The 22475-nt window shown below is 51.2% G+C and overlaps 1 protein-coding gene across 1 annotated transcript in view; it reads left to right on the top strand.

Annotated features, from left to right (window-relative positions):
* LOC118380711 (mitogen-activated protein kinase 6) overlaps positions 1–21177 on the top strand; it is a 29240-nt gene extending 8063 nt beyond the window's left edge. Inside the window, 8 exon segments of the mRNA XM_052507693.1 lie at positions 1469–2432; positions 5509–5826; positions 16060–16204; positions 17209–17279; positions 17282–17375; positions 18596–18791; positions 19637–19763; positions 19842–21177. Of these exon segments, the coding sequence (XP_052363653.1) occupies positions 2196–2432; positions 5509–5826; positions 16060–16204; positions 17209–17279; positions 17282–17375; positions 18596–18791; positions 19637–19763; positions 19842–21032 (2379 nt within the window). The 5' untranslated portion in view covers positions 1469–2195 and the 3' untranslated portion in view covers positions 21033–21177.
* Positions 21178–22475: the final 1298 nt, after the last annotated feature.

The following is a 22475-nucleotide window of genomic DNA, read 5'->3' as shown; positions in this document are numbered from 1 at the left end:
TGACTGGACACAGGACAGACGCGACACAGGACAGACGCGACACAGGACAGGCGCTGACTGGACACAGGACAGGCGCTGACTGGACACAGGACAGGCGCTGACTGGACACAGGACAGGCGCTGACTGGACACAGGACAGGCGCTGACTGGACACAGGACAGGCGCTGACTGGACACAGGACAGGCGCTGACTGGACACAGGACAGGCGCTGACTGGACACAGGACAGACGCTGACTGGACACAGGACAGACGCGACACAGGACAGACGCTGACTGGACACAGGACAGACGCGACACAGGACAGGCTGGACGCAGGACAGGCTGGACTGGATGTGTTTTTGTTTGTCCGTTCTCGGTAAACCCTAGACACAGTCGTGTGTTAAAGGTCTAGGAGGCCGGCCTGTTTCTGAGATACTGGAGCCAGCATGCCTGGCACCGACCATCATACCAACGCTCAGTCGCTTAAGTTAGAGTGTTGGGCCAGTAACCGTAAGGTTGCTGGATCGAATCCCTGACCTGACAAGGTAAAAATCTGTAATTCTGCCCCTGAGCAAGGCAGTTAACCCAGTGTGTTCCCCGGGCGCCAAAGATGTGGATTAAGGCTGCCCCCAGCACCTCCTCTGACACGTTTCAGTTGAAGGCATTCAGTTGTACAACTGACTAGGTATCCCCTTTTCCCAAACTAGTTTTGCCCATTCTAACATCTGCCTAGCGACTTTCCACAGACCATATGGTCTTTATTGCAATTTGGCTGGATTACAAAGCCAGGTAGCTAGCTATTTTTTTTTTTTAAGTTTATTGATTAAAACTGGACGTTTTCCTCAAATAGTTCAAATATAAGACTATTTTCCAATAGATATCTAAATTATAGTCTTATACCCACACTGTATCTGTGAGCATGCCAATACCAGAATGGACACACTTGCTATAAATCTTTTTTTGTGAAAACCATCAGTAGAGTTGAAAATGTGATGAGAAACCATTTAACTTGCTTTTTTTTACATGGGAATTTAACCGCAAAATGTATTTTGATGCGCACTATGTCATCATTATGTCATCATTATGTCATCATTATGTCATCGCTATGTCATCGCTATGTCATCACTATGTCATCACTATGTCATCACTATGTCATCATGCACAAGTCAATTTGATGGAAACTCCGGTGGGAAAATTTGCATATTGTTTTTATGCAGATTTTTTTAGAATATTTGTGTGGAAAATCTGTCGCCAATTGGATGAAAAAACCTAGTTTGAAACTTTTTGAAATGTATTAGCTAGCATTTCTCTCCATGTATTTGTCTTTTGGGTCATCTTAAATTGACCAGTGACAGTCGTTCAGTCAGTTTGACGTCAGCCTATTAAAACGGCTGAATGGAACTGTGTCCAGTCAACCAGCCATGGCAGTGTTACTATTGTCTGATTGTTGTCTGATTGCTGACCTCAAGCATTGTGTTGTTTCTGTTTCAGGTTACCCCTATGTAAAATGGAGGATAGTTTTGATTGCGACTGTGGTGAGCTTGAGCCACCCGATTGTTGAGGGCCAGACTACTCTGTGAAGACTAAAAGGCAAGACACCATTTTTGGATGAGCGGTGGTTTCAACAGGAAGAAGATTTGAGTAAATACACAACAAAAACAAAAAAAAAACACAAAAAAATAGAATTTAAAATTGTAGTTCTTTTTGGCGCAATTGTAATCAATGCAGCTACACAGGATGAGTCTATCACTGAATGGATCTGCACTGTGAGGATGCAACAAGATGCTGTTGTAGTTTTTGAATTGGCCTCTTGACTTCATTCCATTATTGCTGGCTGTTAAACACTATAAACGTTTAAAAACGGTTTAATAACCGGAGAAGCAGCAAAAACAACCACCAACAACAACAACAACAACAACAACAACAAAACAGATTTTGAAAAAGTAATTCATATTAGGCCTGGAGAAAGTTGCTCCATTTGTCAAACAAACATGACTTTCTACTCTGGTTGTGAGTCCGAGAGCCGTGTGATTCTGTGAGGGTTAGACAGGGGGAAACAGTAGTCTTCTGTGAGGGTTATACCATCCACATTTCTATTTTCACAATGTTACACACCAGGCAAGACCTCCTATAGCTTTATTACCAGTCAGTTTGTCCATTTTGTATTGAACAACCCCCAAAGTCAATCGCAAACTTTAGTCAAAACACCAAATCCAAGATGGCGGAGAAGTTTGAGTCTCTGATGAACATCCACGGGTTTGACCTGGGCCCACGTTACATGGACCTGAAGCCTCTGGGCTACGGAGGGAACGGCCTGGTGTTCTCAGCCATCGACGCGGACTGCGACAAACGAGTGGCGGTGAAGAAGATCATTCTGACGGATCCTCAGAGCGTCAAACACGCCCTGAGAGAGATCAAGATCATCAGGAGGCTGGACCACGACAACACCGTCAAGGTAACGCAGGAAATGCAGTAACGAACTCTACAATACTTTTTATTGGCCATTCGTATGGAAATTTATTTTGTCAGGACAGCAGTGGAACGGGTCAGCTCCTAACACTGCAGACAGTAGAATGGGTCAGCTCCTAACACTGTAGACAGTGGAATGGGTCAGCTCCTAACACTGCAGACAGTGGAATGGGTCAGCTCCTAACACTGTAGACAGTGGAATGGGTCAGCTCCTAACACTGCAGACAGTGGAATGGGTCAGCTCCTAACACTGTAGACAGTGGACTGGGTCAGCTCCTAACACTGCAGACAGTGGAATGGGTCAGCTCCTAACACTGCAGACAGTGGAATGGGTCAGCTCAGTGGAATGGGTAACAATGGGTCTGCAGACAGTGGAATGGGTCAGCTCCTAACACTGCAGACAGTGGAACGGGTCAGCTCCTAACACTGCAACACTGCAGACAGTGGAATGGGTCAGCTCCTAACACTGCAGACAGTGGAATGGGTCAGCTCCTAACACTGCAGACAATGGAACGGGTCAGCTCTCTAACACTGCAGACAGTGGAATGGGTCAGCTCCTAACACTGCAGACAGTGGAATGGGTCAGCTCCTAACACTGCAGACAGTGGAATGGGTCAGCTCCTAACACTGCAGACAGTGGAATGGGTCAGCTCCTAACACTGCAGACAGTGGAATGGGTCAACACTGCTGGAATGGGTCCTAACACTGCAGACAGTGGAATGGGTCAGCTCCTAACACTGCAGACAGTGGAATGGGTCAGCTCCTAACACTGCAGACAGTGGAATGGGTCAGCTCCTAACACTGCAGACAGTGGAATGGGTCAGCTCCTAACACTGCAGACAGTGGAATGGGTCAGCTGCAGACAGTAACACTGCAACACTGAGACAGTGGAATGGGTCAGCTCCTAACACTGCAGACAGTGGAATGGGTCAGCTCCTAACACTGCAGACAGTGGAACGGGTCAGCTCCTAACACTGCAGACAGTGGAACGGGTCAGCTCCTAACACTGCAGACAGTGGAATGGGTCAGCTCCTAACACTGCAGACAGTGGAATGGGTCAGCTCCTAACACTGCAGACAGTGGAATGGGTCAGCTCCTAACACTGCAGACAGTGGAATGGGTCAGCTCCTAACACTGTAGACAGTGGAATGGGTCAGCTCCTAACACTGCAGACAGTGGAATGGGTCAGCTCCTAACACTGCAGACAGTGGAATGGGTCAGCTCTGCCAGTAACACTGCAGACAGTGGAATGGGTCAGCTCCTAACACTGCAGACAGTGGAATGGGTCAGCTCCTAACACTGGACAGTGGAATGGGTCAGCTCCTAACACTGCAGACAGTGGAGACAGTGGGGGTCAGCTCCTAACACTGCAGACAGTGGAATGGGTCAGCTCCTAACACTGCAGACAGTGGAATGGGTCAGCTCCTAACACTGCAGACAGTGGAACGGGTCAGCTCCTAACACTGCAGACAGTGGAACGGGTCAGCTCCTAACACTGCAGACAGTGGAATGGGTCAGCTCCTAACACTGCAGACAGTGGAATGGGTCAGCTCCTAACACTGCAGACAGTGGAATGGGTCAGCTCCTAACACTGCAGACAGTGGAACGGGTCAGCTCCTAACACTGCAGACAGTGGAATGGGTCAGCTCCTAACACTGCAGACAGTGGAATGGGTCAGCTCCTAACACTGCAGACAGTGGAACGGGTCAGCTCCTAACACTGCAGACAGTGGAATGGGTCAGCTCCTAACACTGCAGACAGTGGAATGGGTCAGCTCCTAACACTGCAGACAGTGGAATGGGTCAGCTGGAAGTGGGTCAGCTCCTAACACTGCAGACAGTGGAATGGGTCAGCTCCTAACACTGCAGACAGTGGAATGGGTCAGCTCCTAACACTGCAGACAGTGGAATGGGTCAGCTCCTAACACTGCAGACAGTGGAATGGGTCAGCTCCTAACACTGCAGACAGTGGAATGGGTCAGCTCCTAACACTGCAGACAGTGGAATGGGTCAGCTCCTAACACTGCAGACAGTGGAATGGGTCAGCTCCTAACACTGCAGACAGTGGAATGGGTCAGCTCCTAACACTGCAGACAGTGGAACAGCTCCTAACACTGTGGAATGGGTCAGCTCCTAACACTGCAGACAGTGGAATGGGTCAGCTCCTAACACTGCAGACAGTGGAACGGGTCAGCTCCTAACACTGCAGACAGTGGAATGGGCAACACTGCTGGAATGGGTCAGCTAACACTGCAGACAGTGGAACGGGTCAGCTCCTAACACTGCAGACAGTGGAACGGGTCAGCTCCTAACACTGCAGACAGTGGAATGGGTCAGCTCCTAACACTGCAGACAGTGGAACGGGTCAGCTCCTAACACTGCAGACAGTGGAATGGGTCAGCTCCTAACACTGCAGACAGTGGAATGGGTCAGCTCCTAACACTGCAGACAGTGGAATGGGTCAGCTCCTAACACTGCAGACAGTGGAATGGGTCAGCTCCTAACACTGCAGACAGTGGAACGGGTCAGCTCCTAACACTGCAGACAGTGGAATGGGTCAGCTCCTAACACTGCAGACAGTGGAACGGGTCAGCTCCTAACACTGCAGACAGTGGAACGGGTCAGCTCCTAACACTGCAGACAGTGGAACGGGTCAGCTCCTAACACTGCAGACAGTGGAACGGGTCAGCTCCTAACACTGCAGACAGTGGAACGGGTCAGCTCCTAACACTGCAGACAGTGGAATGGGTCAGCTCCTAACACTGCAGACAGTGGAATGGGTCAGCTCCTAACACTGCAGACAGTGGAACGGGTCAGCTCCTAACACTGCAGACAGTAGGGGGGGGGGGAGGAGAGACTCACTGCAACATCAAACTCTGCAGTCATACGACTTGGCCTGAGCAGAACAATACAAGTCACTTCCAATTGCTGGACTACGGCCCACTAGTTAGTGTTAAACAGGCAGCTTGTAAGTTACACTGCACACAGTCAGGAACACACAGACAACATGCAGGTGTGTATCTGCTCGTATGAGTTGATGTTAACACACCTTCCCTCTGCCAGGTATTTGAGACCCTTGGGCCCAGCGGTCGTCACCTAACAGAGGACATAGTCTCTCTGACAGAGGTGAACTCTGTGTACATCGTCCAGGAGTACATGGAGACGGACCTGTGTCAGCTCCTGGAGAGGGGTCTCCTCTCTGAGGATCACGCCAGACTCTTCATGTACCAGCTGCTGAGAGGCCTCAAGTACATCCACTCTGCCAACGTACTGCACAGAGACCTGAAGCCTGCCAACTTGTTCGTCAACACAGAGGACCTGGTGCTGAAGATAGGAGACTTTGGACTGGCCCGGATCATGGATCCTCACTACTCACACAAGGTAAGAGGCTAGTTCAACTAACAGTCATTACTGTCTGTAATAACCATGTGATACCTGCCTAGCGTTCTGGCTTTATTGCCCAGAAACCAACTGGGCTAATCCCTCGGGTGACGCTATCAGCCTATCACACCACACTGCACCGCAGGAAGTTAACAAGGAGGTATGGTAGTTCCTGAAGTCGCGCCTCCGTTTCCCTTCCCAGGGGAAATGCTTCCGCTGAGATAAGGGCCCTGGGAACCAATATTTCCGTTGAGGGGTGGGAGGCCGCATCCACATCCTGCCCCGGTGCCGAGGACAAGAGTTTAGACTGTTGACCAGGCTGTGTGGTGTTGTCCAGGCTGTGTGGTGTTGTCCAGGCTGTGTGGTGTTGTCCAGGCTGTGTGGTGTTGTCCAGGCTGTGTGGTGTTGTCCAGGCTGTGTGGTGTTGTCCAGGCTGTGTGGTGTTGTCCAGGCTGTGTGGTGTTGACCAGGCTGTGTGGTGTTGTCCAGGCTGTGTGGTGTTGACCAGGCTGTGTGGTGTTGACCAGGCTGTCCAGGCTGTGTGGTGTTGCCCAGGCTGTGTGGTGTTGTCCAGGCTGTGTGGTGTTGTCCAGTGTGTGTGGTGTTGTCCAGGCTGTGTGGTGTTGCCCAGGCTGTCTGGTGTTGCCCAGGCTGTGTGGTGTTGCCCAGGCTGTCTGGTGTTGCCCAGGCTGTGTGGTGTTGTCCAGGGTGTGTGGTGTTGTCCAGGCTGTCTGGTGTTGCCCAGGCTGTCTGGTGTTGCCCAGGCTGTGTGGTGTTGCCCAGGCTGTGTGGTGTTGCCCAGGCTGTGTGGTGTTGCCCAGGCTGTCTGGTGTTGCCCAGGCTGTGTGGTGTTGCCCAGGCTGTGTGGTGTTGCCCAGGCTGTGTGGTGTTGCCCAGGCTGTGTGGTGTTGCCCAGGCTGTGTGGTGTTGACCAGGCTGTGTGGTGTTGACCAGGCTGTCTGGTGTTGCCCAGGCTGTCTGGTGTTGCCCAGGCTGTCTGGTGTTGCCCAGGCTGTCTGGTGTTGCCCAGGCTGTGTGGTGTTGCCCAGGCTGTGTGGTGTTGCCCAGGCTGTGTGGTGTTGCCCAGGCTGTGTGGTGTTGCCCAGGCTGTCTGGTGTTGCCCAGGCTGTGTGGTGTTGCCCAGGCTGTGTGGTGTTGCCCAGGCTGTGTGGTGTTGCCCAGGCTGTGTGGTGTTGCCCAGTCTGTCTGGTGTTGCCCAGGCTGTCTGGTGTTGCCCAGGCTGTGTGGTGTTGCCCAGGCTGTGTGGTGTTGCCCAGGCTGTGTGGTGTTGCCCAGGCTGTGTGGTGTGTTGCCCAGGCTGTGTGGTGTTGCCCAGGCTGTGTGGTGTTGCCCAGGCTGTGTGGTGTTGACCAGGCTGTCCAGGCTGTGGTGCTGTCCAGGCTGTGTGGTGTTGCCCAGGCTGTGTGGTGTTGCCCAGGCTGTGTGGTGCTGACCAGGCTGTGTGGTGCTGACCAGGCTGTGTGGTGCTGACCAGGCTGTGTGGTGTTGACCAGGCTGTGTGGTGTTGACCAGGCTGTCCAGGCTGTGTGGTGTTGACCAGGCTGTCCAGGCTGTGTGGTGTTGACCAGGCTGTGTGGTGTTGACCAGGCTGTGTGGTGTTGACCAGGCTGTCCAGGCTGTGTGGTGTTGACCAGGCTGTGTGGTGCTGACCAGGCTGTGTGGTGCTGACCAGGCTGTGTGGTGCTGACCAGGCTGTGTGGTGCTGACCAGGCTGTGTGGTGTTGACCATGCTGTGTGGTGTTGACCAGGCTGTGTGGTGTTGACCAGGCTGTGTGGTGTTGACCAGGCTGTGTGGTGTTGACCAGGCTGTGTGGTGTTGACCAGGCTGTGTGGTGCTGACCAGGCTGTGTGGTGCTGACCAGGCTGTGTGGTGCTGACCAGGCTGTGTGGTGTTGACCAGGCTGTGTGGTGCTGACCAGGCTGTGTGGTGCTGACCAGGCTGTGTGGTGCTGACCAGGCTGTGTGGTGCTGACCAGGCTGTGTGGTGCTGACCAGGCTGTGTGGTGTTGACCAGGCTGTGTGGTGCTGACCAGGCTGTGTGGTGCTGACCAGGCTGTGTGGTGTGACCAGGCTGTGTGGTGCTGACCAGGCTGTGTGGTGTTGACCAGGCTGTGTGGTGCTGACCAGGCTGTGTGGGTGCTGACCAGGCTGTGTGGGTGCTGACCAGGCTGTGTGGTATATATTGTGCACCAGTCAGGCGTTCAAACTTCAGAGATGTGGAGATGAGGCTGATATGTCTGGCTCTGGGAGAATGTAGGTTGAGGTGTCTCTTTCCCCAGTCGTACACTGCTCTTTAGACAGGACTCTGAGGGGAGAGCAGGAGTCACAGACGAATGAAGAAAGGGGTGAGGAGAGAGCTGAGGAGTGGAGTAGTCACCATGCAGCTACAGGTGTCTTAGATTAGTCATCACCGGGGCCTGTCTGGTGTGGGACTCGGCCCTCTCTCTCTGGCACAGCACAGGATTCACTCGGGACTTTTACAGTTAGCTAGGCCTCACACTTTCTCACACACACTGCACAGCCCCGTGCCAGAGTCTTTTACAGCGAGGCCACAGCTTCACACACAACACAGCCCAAAAGCAGCTGGTTTTAGTGGCTCATATCGCAGATCAAGTGTTGACTCGCTACTCTCCAATGACGCATCGCTAGAGAACACTCTCTTCTTTGAATAGCAATCGTGCTGGGGACACAGCAGGAAACTGGCATTTCCGTGTGTGTGTGTGTGTGTGTGTGTGTGTGTGTGTGTGTGCTACAGGTGCCTGTTTGAAGTTGGAGAGATTTTCTCACGATCTTCAGTCTCTAGCCAGACACCCCCTCCACATTCCGTCCTCTTCCTGCCTCTCCTCGCCCCTATAGCAGCTCTGTTCTGCTGTGTGTTTTCCCTTTCTAAGCAGGTTTTGTTTTGATGAGGTGGAGGCAAGGGACCGGCCTATTGAAAAGACCCTCTGCTGATGTCAACTCTTTTTGTATTTCCGTGGACTGCAGAAGCTCGTGTGTGTGTGTACACGCTTCTCTCTCCAGAGGATCACGGCCATTTGGTGTCGCATTCCATGTACCATCCAGAGATCCTGGACACACACACAGCCTGAGTGGACGGGGGGGGACAACCACTTGACTCACGTGCCCCTGCCTGCCCAAGCTGCCCTGCTGTTGGGGTAGCTGGCTGGCCCTGCCTCTCTGCATGCTATTTGTACAGCTCACTCTGTCTAAATAAAGAACCAGCCCATTTGCAGCAACTAACCTTGGTCTCTGTCGGGACACTGGCAAGAACTTGCACACGTCTCAATGTATAGATATTCTATAGTGTCTATATAGATGCTATATTTGAGCAATATGGCCCGAGGGGGTGTGGTGTATGGCACGACGTAATGCCTGGATACAGCCCTCGGCCGTGGTATATCGGTCATATACCACAAACCCCCGAGGTGCCTTATTGCTGTTAGAACCTGGTTACTAATGTAATTAGGGCAGTAAAAATGTATGTTTTGTCATACCTGTGGTATACGGTCTGATATAACACGGCTGTTAGCCAATCAGCATCCAGTTTATAATTATATATATCTTCAGCAAGACTTTACTCCATGTCCTGTGTTGTACATGACCAGAGATGGGCCCTGATTGGCTTAGTATGACCAGAGATGGGCCCTGATTGGCTTAGTATGACCAGAGATGGGCCCTGATTGGCTTAGTATGACCAGAGATGGGCCCTGATTGGCTTAGTATGACCAGAGATGGGCCCTGATTGGCTTAATATGACCAGAGATGGGCCCTGATTGGCTTAATATGACCAGAGATGGGCCCTGATTGGCTTAATATGGCCACCATTTGTCTCTGATTGGGTTTAGGTGATTGGGTTCTTATGGAGATTACATTGTCTGTTTCTCAAACTTCCTTTAGGCTCTATTGAAGTTCTCTGAATTTGTCCCATCCCCCCACCCTTAGAAATATTCTGAACTCTGCTAGAGGATTGGGTGGTTCTGTATGTTGAGGGGTTTGTGTGAGAGCCTGTTGTGTGCAGAGTTTCTCAGAGCCTCCTCAGCCTGCTTCTGTGGGACCCGCAGCAGTCAAACACCCAGTGGCCCACCACCAAGAATGTCTGGAATTCACGTGCAGGCAGGAATCAAGCATCCTGTGCATTTCCCTCCCAGTCAGTCAATCATTCCTTTGTCCTGCCTATCGTGGGAGCCTTTCTCCAAGCCTAGAGCTGCTCTCAAGCTGCTAACGTAGCATAATCATGCCTTGAGGTTAAGCAGGGAACGTGGCTGAGCTGTTACAACCAGTGTTAGTTTAGCATTTAGCTTAGCGTGCCCTTGGGCTTACTAGACGCATTGGGTTCGGCAAAAGCATTGCATTTGCGTCCGTTAGCTTAGCATTAGCAATAGCATCCCTTTTTCGGCTTGGCACAGTGAGCATGGCAGGGACTCGACCGGGACCAGAGTGAGCTAGCTTAGCAGTTAGCTTAGCTTAAGTGTGCCCTTCAGTGAAGCAGGTCAAGGGTCATGGCTGTGTAGACTAGCATTAGCTGAGTGATATGACATCTGCTCAGTGAGGCAACTTGACCTCCTATTTTACAAGATGTAATCCAACCCTGAAGATTTCTTAATGCAAAATGGCCTTGACATACATACTGAGGGTTTGTTTATCGGAATATAAAACGTTTTATTGAACCCAGTTTTGTTCTAGGAAGTTAGATCAAATGAAGACAATAACATGCCGGTCTTTTACATGTGAGCAACAAGTGGTTTAAGGGGTGTTTTTTTTTTATTTTTTAACCAAGTAAGTTAGTCATTTTCCAAACAAGTGGTTTTCATCTAAAACCCTGAAAAGACGTCGGTGTGAATGAGACGTATATCTCCTAAACACCCTCCAGGCCTGTGTGTCAATATGAAGAAACAGCAGACTGGTAGGTTTGCAGATGGTCGCTGCTCTTGATGTGCAGGTGTACATTTCCTGGAATGTTATAAGGAGAGAGGAGGGGGGCTGAGACGGGGGAAGAGGGGGGCTGAGACTGGGGAAGATGGGGGGGGCTGAGACAGGGGGAGGAAGGGAAAAATGTGTGGGGGGCTGAGGCAGGGGGAGGGAAGATAGAGGGGAGAGAACGTCATTCCACCACCACACATGCTTCCTGCTGTAGCTCGGATCACTCCACCGCAGTCCTCCTCCCATGACACACATACTCACGTTGACCCAATTACCCAGCTATAGCAACACACACACACACACACACACACACACACACACACACACACACACACACACACACACACACACACACACACACACACACAGTCCTCTTGGCTCGCCGCTTCCACTCCAAGGTTCACAAGGCTTTTAAAACGGCAGGGAAAAACTTACTTGAGTCGTGTGTATTCGCCTTTTATAAGCAGAGCAACAGCTCTAAAAGAAACCATTCTACATGCCTAACACATCTCCTGGGGATTAAAGCTGTGTGTATAAATCCATGCCTAACACATCTCCTGGGGATTAAAGCTGTGTGTATAAATCCATGCCTAACACACATCTCCTGGGGATTAAAGCTGTGTGTATAAATCCATGCCTAACACACACCTCCTGGGGATTAAAGCTGTGTGTATAAATCCATGCCTAACACACATCTCCTGGGGATTAAAGCTGTGTGTGTGTGTATATATAAATCCAGTCTGTGTGTGTGTGTGTGTGTGTGTATAGCTAGCTTCGTGTGGTTCTGTGAGGAAATCTAGCCACTAATCCTCTGTCACCAGGTTCTCTGAGACAACCCTATAGTACTCTACAACTGCTGCCTTCCTCTCCTTCCTCTTATTTTCCTCCTCCCTTCCTCTTCATCCTCCCTCTCTTCCCTTCCTCTCCCCACTCCCCCCCCCCTTCCTTCCACTGAGGTGTTAGCCACCCATCTGAGACAGAAATATATTATGTATTTTGTTTTCGAAACCACATTGCACAAATTAATCTAAAGTAAAAATGTAAACTATTGTACCCAGAAAAATGCTTTTTTTAGCAGCATGGCTGTTCTTCCTGTCATGAATGGAAGACCCACTGGCAGTGAGAACAGCACAGTGCTCAGTGAGTGGAAACAGGTTCTTCTCTCTGTCTCACACTGGGCTAGATAACACGGCCTCTCTGACTGTTGCAAACCTGTGGCTTTGGTCTGGTCTGGACAAATGTGTGTGTGTGTGTGTGTGTGTGTGTGTGTGAATTCTCCTGAAATGAGTTAGACAATTAGTTAGAATGTTCACTTGTTGTAATCTGCTGTGGATTCTCAGAACCTCTTTCATTCTAGACTTCTTATGCAACATTACAGGCAGTCTACCATGCTGGTTGTTGCCAAATCTCTGACTACAGTCGTCTTGACTGCTGGGAACTGCTTGGAGTTTCCTCATTTGTGATAGTGTATTGACTGATTTCATGACATTCTGCTGGCTGGTTGGCTGGCTGGTTTTCTAACTGCTCCTTCAGTTGCTTAAAAGCTAATGATGCAAGAGCGACATCTACCCATTTCTAAATATACCCACCCAGCCAACCGGGCCCTGGTGTTGCTTAGAATATCCACCAGGTTTTGTTAAGTAGATCATTTCTCCTGTCTCTACATCTAGATCATTCTGTCATTCAACCTAGATCATTTCCAGTTGGTGCACATGTCTCTTGGCCCGCTAGCTGAGCCTTGTTGTCTCTTGGTCCGCTAGCTGAGCCTTGTTGTCCCTTGGCCCGCTAGCTGAGTCTTGTTGTCCCTTGGCCCGCGAGCTGAGCCTTGTTGTCTCTTGGCCCGCTAGCTGAGCCTTGTTGTCTCTTGGCCCGCTAGCTGAGCCTTGTTGTCTCTTGGCCCGCTAGCTGAGCCTTGTTGTCCCTTGGTCTGCTAGCAGAGCCTTGTTGTCCCTTGGCCCGCTAGCTGAGCCTTGTTGGCCCGCTAGCTTAGCCTTGTTGGCCCACTAGCTGAGCCTTGTTGGCCCACTAGCTGAGCCTTGTTGGCCCGCTAGCTTAGCCTTGTTGGCCCACTAGCTGAGCCTTGTTGGCCCACTAGCTGAGCCTTGTTGGCCCGCTAGCTGAGCCTTGTTGGCCCGCTAGCTGAGCCTTGTTGGCCCGCTAGCTGAGCCTTGTTGGCCCGCTAGCTGAGCCTTGTTGGCCCGTAGCTGAGCCTTGTTGGCCCACTAGCTGAGCCTTGTTGGCCCGCTAGCTGAGCCTTGTTGGCCCACTAGCTGAGCCTTGTTGGCCCGCTAGTTGGCCCGCTGCTGAGCCTTGTTGGCCCGCTAGCTGAGCCTTGTTGGCCCGCTAGCTTAGCCTTGTTGGCCCGCTAGCTTAGCCTTGTTGGCCCGCTAGCTTAGCCTTGTTGGCCCGCTAGCTGAGCCTTGTTGGCCCGCTAGCTGAGCCTTGTTGGCCCGCTAGCTGAGCCTTGTTGGCCCGCTAGCTGAGCCTTGTTGGCCCGCTAGCTGAGCCTTGTTATGAGCTGAAGACATTAGGCTGCTTAGTATGGGACTATCCTACCTGAGCTAATTCATTGATTTATTGGTATGTCCATAATAAAGGAGGCCATGGTTACAGACTGGTGTTCATTACGTTTAGAAGGTCAACACAACTTGTGTGCTTCTCAAAATTGTATAATGATACACACAGGGTGTGTGTGAGCCTTTTTTTTTTTAACCTTTATTTAACCAGGCAAGTCAGTTAAGAACATGTTCTTATTTTCAATGACGGCCTGGGAACAGTGGGTTAACTGCCTGTTCAGGGGCAGAACGACAGATTTGTACCTTGTCAGCTCGGGGGTTTGAACTCGCAACCTTCCGGTTACTAGTCCAACGCTCTAACCACTAGGCTACTCTAGCGACAGAGACCGAAACAGCCAGTTCACCACTCTGACGTAGCAGGGAACCAAACAGAAGCAAATGGAACACAACGGGGAGGGGCCTACCTGAATTTGTCCAATAGAAACTGGTTTTCGTTGCAAAATGTTTTCCAGTTGGATTAAATGGTTTCAGTTGTGAAATGTTTTTCGACTAATGATTTCTCCCCAGGTCAGAGGGTGTTGTTTTACCACTGTAATACACACACACACACACACACACACACACACACACACACAGCATGGGACCTTGTGGGGATCTAGAATTGATTTCCATTCAAAATCCTATTTTCCCTAACGGCTAACCCTTAAGCTTAAAATAGCCTTTGTCCTTGTGGGTGTGATCTTGTTTTACTGTCCTTGTGGGGACTTTTGAGGATGGAAAAACAAGACGGGGCACTGGTTTGGTGGGTGCCTTTTGTGTTGCAGGGCCTGAGGGCAGACTGGCAGGCAGCGTATTGTTGCTGACTCTACTGTCCCGGAAGTACAGATTGGTGTGTGTGAGGCAGGGGGATTATCCTGCTTTCTGTGGCTGCTGACTGGGCCTGTGTATGTCTCCTCGCTCTTTCTCTCACTGTTTGTGCGGCAAAGGGGCCAGAGGCTGTAGGGGCCAGAGGCTGTAGGGGCCAGAGGCTGTAGGGGCCAGAGGCTGTAGGGGCCAGAGGCTGTAGGGGCCACAGGCTGTAGGGGCCACAGGCTGTAGGGGCCAGGCGCGAGAGGGCTGTAGGGCTTTACAGTGCACTTACTGTTGACCAGGGTCCATTGTAGGGCTTTACAGTGCACTACTGTTGACCAGGGTCTATGTAGGGAATAGGGAGCAGTAGGGCTTTACAGTGCACTACTGTTGACCAGGGTCCATGTCAGGAATAGGGAGCTGTAGGGCTTTACAGTGCACTACTGTTGACCAGGGTCCATTGTAGAGCTTTACAGTGCACTACTGTTGTGTTGACCAGGGTCCATGTAAGGAATAGGGAGCTGTAGGGCTTTACAGTGCACTACTGTTGACCAGGGTCTATGTAGGGAATAGGGAGCAGTAGGGCTTTACAGTGCACTACTGTTGACCAGGGTCCATGTAGGGAATAGGGAGCGGTAGGGCTTTACAGTGCACTACTGTTGACCAGGGTCCATTTAGGGAATAGGGAGCGGTAGGGCTTTACAGTGCACTACTGTTGACCAGGGTCTATGTAGGGAATAGGGAGCAGTAGGGCTTTACAGTGCACTACTGTTGACCAGGGTCTATGTAGGGAATAGGGAGCGGTAGGGCTTTACAGTGCACTACTGTTGTCCAGGGTCCATTGTAGGGCTTTACAGTGCACTACTGTTGACCAGGGTCCATTATAGGGAGCCGTAGGGGAAGGTTCCAGAAGCAGATTGTTCTGTTGATACAGCTTTGATGAGTCTCTGTTTCTCAACCATTAAGAGGTCGTTAGCTGAATGTAGTTAACAGGATCAATGGTGCTTTTGAAGTCTATACAGACCTGGAGAGAGAGAGAGAGACGCATGCACGCACGCACGCACGCACGCACGCACGCACGCACGCACGCAGCAGGACAGTAGGATGACAACTGTTTCATTCATTGAAATTTACATCTACATTTACATTTAAGTCATTTAGCAGACGCTCTTATCCAGAGCGACTTACAAATAAACTAGTAAGTAACCTATGGGTCTGTGGTTTAGGTGTATCTCATAAGAGCTGATAAACCAGTTTCAGTCACATTCTGTTTATTCATTCTGAACACACACAGAGCGAGAAAAAGGGGTTGAGTCATTCTGGAGAGAGAGGTTGAGTCATTCTGAACGGGGAGAGGGGTTGAGTCATTCTGGAGAGAGAGGTTGAGTCATTCTGAACAGGGAGAGGGGTGGAGTCATTCTGAACAGGGAGAGGGGTGGAGTCATTCTGAACAGGGAGAGGGGTGGAGTCATTCTGAACAGGGAGAGGGGTGGAGTCATTCTGAACAGGGAGAGGGGTGGAGTCATTCTGAACAGGGAGAGGGGTGGAGTCATTCTGAACAGGGAGAGGGGTGGAGTCATTCTGAACAGGGAGAGGGGTGGAGTCATTCTGAACAGGGAGAGGGGTGGAGTCATTCTGAACAGGGAGAGGGGTGGAGTCATTCTGAACAGGGAGGGGGGTTGAGTCATTCTGAACAGGGAGAGGGGTTGAGTCATTCTGAACAGGGAGAGGGGTGGAGTCATTCTGGAGAGAGAGGTTGAGTCATTCTGAACAGGGAGAGGGGTTGAGTCATTCTGAACAGGGAGAGGGAGGGGTCTTATGAATTCAGCTTTATCAGGCTCTTGCTCCCGTTCAACTCTTAGTGTGCACTTCTCACTAAAGAAGTATTAACTCACCCTCCCCTCTTCCTCTCTGCGTCCTCCTCCAGGGTCATCTTTCTGAGGGCTTGGTGACTAAATGGTACCGGTCTCCTCGCCTGCTGCTCTCTCCTAACAACTACACCAAGGCCATTGACATGTGGGCTGCCGGATGCATCTTCACCGAGATGCTCACCGGGAAAACGCTCTTCGCAGGTCAGTCATGCACAGACTCACACAGGTTACCGGTGAGGCAGGTTCACTTGTGCCACTGAACCGCGGGGCAGAAATGTAGGCCACAGGCTTCATGGCACGTGGGTTCTGGCAGAGCTCACACTCTCTGACATGGTGTGACTGATATGGGGCAGACAGTTTTAAGTGGTGCCACGGGGGGGGGTTTGGATATGGAGCTGCTTGTCTATATCAGTGTTAACTCTGGGGGGGGTGTAACCTTGAAAGTTAGCTTGCTAACTGAGGTAACCTGTAGAGTTGGCTAGCTGACCTGAGGTAACCTGGAGAGTGGGCTAGCTAAACTGAGGTAACCTGGAGAGTGGGGTAGCTAAACTGAGGTAACCTGGAGAGTGGGGTAGCTAAACTGAGGTAACCTTGAAAGTTAGCTTGCTAACTGAGGTAACCTGGAGAGTTGGCTAGCTAAACTGAGGTAACCTGGAGAGTGGGGTAGCTAAACTGAGGTAACCTGGAGAGTGGGGTAGCTAAACTGAGGTAACCTGGAGAGTGGGGTAGCTAAACTGAGGTAACCTGGAGAGTGGGGTAGCTAAACTGAGGTAACCTGGAGAGTTGGCTAGCTAAACTGAGGTAACCTGGAGAGTTGGGTAGCTAAACTGAGGTAACCTGGAGAGTTGGCTAGCTAAACTGAGGTAACCTGGAGAGTGGGGTAGCTAAACTGAGGTAACCTGGAGAGTTGGCTAGCTAAACTGAGGTAACCTGGAGAGTTGGCTAGCTAAACTGAGGTAACCTGGGGAGTTGGCTAGCTAAACTGACTGAATCTTATGCTTAGTGACCAGACAGAGAAGCATCAGGTCCTGTTTTTAGAGTCTTTGGCATCACTCACTCGACCGAGGATCGAACCCCTCCACCCCCCTTCAACCTTTCAATCTCAGGATGGACACAAACCACAAGGCCACTGAGTTGGTGGTCTGACAGTTGGGTGTAAACGAACCCTGTGTTTTTAACCCTGTGTTGAACCGGTGTTCTTGCAGGAGCCCATGAACTGGAGCAGATGCAGCTGATCCTGGAGTCCATCCCTGTGCTGAGAGAAGAGGACAGGCATAGGAGTTACACAGTGTTATCCCCGTCTTCATACACAGTGACATGTCCCAGCCACACAACCCACTGGCCAAGCTACTGCCCGACGTCAGCCCACAGGGTGAGTCTAGACTCGCACTCGTGTAGACACATACACAGTGACATGTCCCAGCCACACAACCCACTGGCCAAGCTACTGGCCAACCCACTGGCCAAGCTACTGGCCAAGCTACTGGCCAAGCTACTGGCCAAGCTACTGGCCAAGCTACTGGCCAACCCACTGGCCAACCCACTGGCCAAGCTACTGGCCAACCCACTGGCCAAGCTACTGGCCAAGCTACTGGCCAACCCACTGGCCAAGCTACTGGCCAAGCTACTGGCCAAGCTACTGGCCAACCCACTGGCCAAGCTACTGGCCAACCCACTGGCCAACCCACTGGCCAAGCTACTGGCCAACCCACTGGCCAAGCTACTGGCCAAGCTACTGGCCAAGCTACTGGCCAACCCACTGGCCAACCCACTGGCCAAGCTACTGGCCAACCCACTGGCCAAGCTACTGGCCAAGCTACTGGCCAACCCACTGGCCAAGCTACTGGCCAAGCTACTGGCCAACCCACTGGCCAAGCTACTGGCCAACCCACTGGCCAAGCTACTGGCCAAGCTACTGGCCAAGCTACTGGCCAAGCTACTGGCCAAGCTACTGGCCAAGCTACTGGCCAACCCACTGGCCAAGCTACTGGCCAACCCACTGGCCAACCCACTGGCCAAGCTACTGGCCAAGCTACTGGCCAAGCTACTGGCCAAGCTACTGGCCAACCCACTGGCCAAGCTACTGGCCAAGCTACTGGCCAACCCACTGGCCAACCCACTGGCCAAGCTACTGGCCAACCCACTGGCCAACCCACTGGCCAACCCACTGGCCAAGCTACTGGCCAAGCTACCCACTGGCCAACCCACTGGCCAAGCTACTGGCCAAGCTACTGGCCAACCCACTGGCCAAGCCACTGGCCAAGCTACTGGCCAACCTACTGGCCAACCCACTGGCCAAGCTACTGGCCAAGCTACTGGCCAAGCTGCTGGCCAAGCTACTGGCCAAGCTACTGGCCAAGCTGCTGGCCAAGCTACTGGCCAAGCTACTGCCCGACGTCAGCCCACAGCGTGAGTCTAGACACACAGTCACACTCGTGACGTACACACACACCCACGCCACGCCGCACTGGACAAACTGATGCCTGACATACCACCAGGTGAACACACACAAACTAACACACTCCTATTCTATACCATATTGGCCCGTACACGCCACACTGCACCATGGTGAATGCTCCTCTTCCCTTCCAGCCCTGGATTTCCTGCAAAAGATCCTGACCTTTAACCCCATGGACCGTCTGACAGCAGAAGAAGCCCTAGCCCACCCTTACATGTCTGACTACTCCTTCCCCCTGGACGAACCCGTCTCGCTGCACCCCTTCCACATAGAGGATGAGGTGGATGATATCTTACTGATGGACCAGGGTCACAGCCACACCTGGGACAGGTACATGGAGACGCACTGTAGTCTACATACACACACTGGGGTACATGGAGATGCACTGTAGTCTACATACACACACTGGGGTACATGGAGATGCACTGTAGTCTACATACACACACTGGGGTACATGGAGATGCACTGTAGTCTACATACACACACTGGGGTACATGGAGATGCACTGTAGTCTACATACACACACTGGGGTACATGGGGCACTGTAGTCTACATGGAGACGATACTGTAGTCTACATACACACACTGGGGTACATGGAGATGCACTGTAGTCTACATACACACACTGGGGTACATGGAGACGTACTGTAGTCTACATACACACACTGGGGTACATGGAGATGCACTGTAGTCTACATACACACACTGGGGTACATGGAGATGCACTGTAGTCTACATACACACACTGGGGTTCCATGGAGACGTACTGTAGTCTACATACACACACTGGGTTCCATGGAGATGCACTGTAGTCTACATACACACACTGGGGTACATGGAGATGCACTGTAGTCTACATACACACACTGGGTTCCATGGAGACGTACTGTAGTCTACATACACACACTGGGTTCCATGGAGACGTACTGTAGTCTACATACACACACTGGGTTCCATGGAGACGTACTGTAGTCTACATACACACACTGGGTTCCATGGAGACGTACTGTAGTCTACATACACACACTGGGGTACATGGAGATGCACTGTAGTCTACATACACACACTGGGTTCCATAGCTAGTTAGTTATAGAAGAGGGTTTCTTTTACTGTGGAGGTCAGACTCAGGGGTTTGTGCTTTGGGTTGTCTTAACCCTTCATCTCCCTCCACCCAGCAGGTACCGTGACAGCCAGCTTTCAGAAGGGGACTGGCACCTCCACACCCACAGCATTCTGGACACTGACGAGGTACAGGTGGACCCTCGGGCTCTGTCTGACCAAACTGACGAGGAGGAGGTTCAGGTACGGAGAGACACACACACACACACACACACACACCTTAAGTCACCACCCTAACCCCTGCCCCTCCTACCCCTCCAGGTGGACCCTCGTAAGTATGCAGACGGAGACCGGGAGTTCCTGGACGGTCCTTCCTACGGCTACTCCTCCCTCTTCACTCCCGAACGCTCGTGGCCCGACCCCGATGACGAACACTTCGACCTTCACCACGAGAACAAGTACTGTGACCTGGAGTGTTCCCACACCTGTAACTACAAGGTGGTGTCTCCGTCCTACCTGGATAACCTGATCTGGAGGGACAGCGAGGTCAACCACTACTACGAGCCCAAGCTCATTATAGATCTGTCCAACTGGAAGGAGCAGCAGAGTAAAGAGAAACAGGCTCAGGCTGCAGGCAGAGACAAGGAGCACAAGGCCCAGAAGAGCAAGTGTGAGAAGAACGGCCTGGTGAAGGCTCAGATGGTTCTACAGGTAGAGAAGGGCCCGGTGGAGAAGGACTCCCAGCAAGAGAAGAACCAGACCCAGACTACTCAACAGAATCAAGGCTTTGACTTTGACTCCTTCATCGCCGGCACCATCAAACTGAGCTTGCGAACTGAGCCCAGCGACGTGGGACTCCTGGGGGACGTGGGCCTCCTGAGCGAGGTGGGAGTGGGCCTCCTGAGCGAGGTGGGCCTCCTGAACGAGCTCAACTCCTCTGTGTCCCAGCTGGAGGCTCCGCGATCAGGCTCCATGTCCAAAACCATCAGCCAGGAGAAGGAGGAGAAGTGCCTGGTGAACTTTGCTCAGGTCAGCATCACCGTGGGGACCGCTGGGCCTGGGGTGCGTCCCGCACACCCCTGGGAGAGCTTCGGAGGAGGGGAGAGGGTGGAGGAGCGGAGAGGTGGGTGTCTGATGGACGGGGCGGGGCGCTGGGACGTTGGGAAAGAAGAGCAGCTCCAGAAGGACAGCTGCTACACCAGCTACCTGGACAGACTGTTCAGCAGGAAGGACGAGGGCAGCGGGGAGAGTGCTGCTAGCGCCGCCGACACCCCAGAACCTGAGCCCTCGGATGTGGGAGTGGAGAGGGAACGGGACGAGGCGGGCTTCCTGGCGCGGAGTGGAGAAATCATGTTTAACATGCAGCTGGACTCTCTGGCGCTGCCGGGATTCGATGCTACGACCGACGTGCCGGTCAAATCCATCCAGGCCTCCCTCGCTCCCTCCACGGTCAAATGCTCGCCTCAGATCGCCCACACAACCTACAGCAGCTTCTTCAAGCATCTGAATTAAAAAAAACAAATGATACCATACCATGTTCCTCACAGTGCGAGATCTCTAGGCTGGTTCTGTTCTGTTGTCCTTGTATTTGATTTCATTATGATAGTGATGTTATTTTACTTGAATCATTTCATACCAGATCGTATGGCTCCTTTTTTTTTTTTTTTTTTTTTTAAATATCAACTTTTATTTTGTATTATTTGTTTGTTTGTTTTGTTGTTGTAGGAGTTAAAGGTAAAATAGACTGGGCTGAAAAGTTGCCAGCAGATCAAACATCACAGTTATTACCTCCGGGGGTCACTGACCCCCCTACCTGAGTCGATCTCCCCAATTCTCCCTCAGCATTCACCAACTGGCAGCATTTACACTGCACACTGAGTACTGGAGACTAGAAGGAGAGGAGACAAGGAATGGGGAAGAGAGAAGGAAGGTGGAGAATTGGACAGTGGGAGATATATGGAGGGATATGAGAAGTGGTGCGATGCTAAGCAGAACAGCCCTGTTGATCCTGCAGCCTTTTTCCCCCTGAGCTCATCACTGATCTAAGACCTGTGGCTGAATAAGTGAAAGGAAGGTTTGCACCCTATCACTTAAACCAATCAGACCCTCTCAGATCAGTCATGTGGTCAACACAGGAAGAGGTGTATAGAAATCACAGCTTTGTATCTGTGCCATTCTGGTGTCTGTGACAGCATGGCCAGTGCCATTGAGGCTATCTCCATTTTAAAGTACTATATTTTCTTCTTCTTTTGATGTAAGTCGCTCTGGATAAGAGCGTCTGCTAAATGACTTAAATGTAAATGTAATGTTTGAAGAGTGTCTAACGCTAATATTGTTGACTTTACCGCCACCTGCAGTCTTCGAGTCTTGAAACCAAATCGTGTTATTAATTTAGTGGCCACTAGATGGCGGTCATATAGCTTAAAGCCATTTACAAACTAGGCAAACCAATTTTGAAGAAGACAAATGCTCTGCTGATCGCTCCCAACCCATAGGAATCCCCACCCAGTTCAATACTTTAAAATGGTGGAAGCCCTCAATGGAAATGTCCAATGCAAAAACAGGTTATTTCCAAGTAATGATCTCTACATCTCCATGGGAGGAAGGATAAATATCTTAACAGAGCCAATGTGAGAAGATGGGAGGGCATTGTGAACTAAAGGAGAGAGGTGTATTGTGGGAGACGTAGTCATGCTGACATCACAATCGCTGTAGGTCTTTTCACTAGGGAGGGGGGACAGGCTTTTCTTTAAAAAAAAAATTAAAAAGAGGTTTTATTTGAAAATGTACTTTAATTATTTTTACCAAGTGTTTTAATTTATTTCTGTATAATATCCCAAAAGAGGCTTCCTGAAACCCCCTCATTTCATACTGTAGTTTGTTTGACACATGATGCCAGCAGCGAACCATTACTCCTGGACCTTTTGTGAATGTGTTATCTACCTCAAGGTAACA

Source organism: Oncorhynchus keta, unplaced genomic scaffold, assembly GCF_023373465.1.
Source record: "Oncorhynchus keta strain PuntledgeMale-10-30-2019 unplaced genomic scaffold, Oket_V2 Un_contig_3038_pilon_pilon, whole genome shotgun sequence".
NCBI lineage: Eukaryota > Metazoa > Chordata > Actinopteri > Salmoniformes > Salmonidae > Oncorhynchus > Oncorhynchus keta.
The sequence above is the reverse complement of the archived record's forward strand: the minus strand, read 5'-3'. Positions and strand labels throughout refer to the sequence as shown.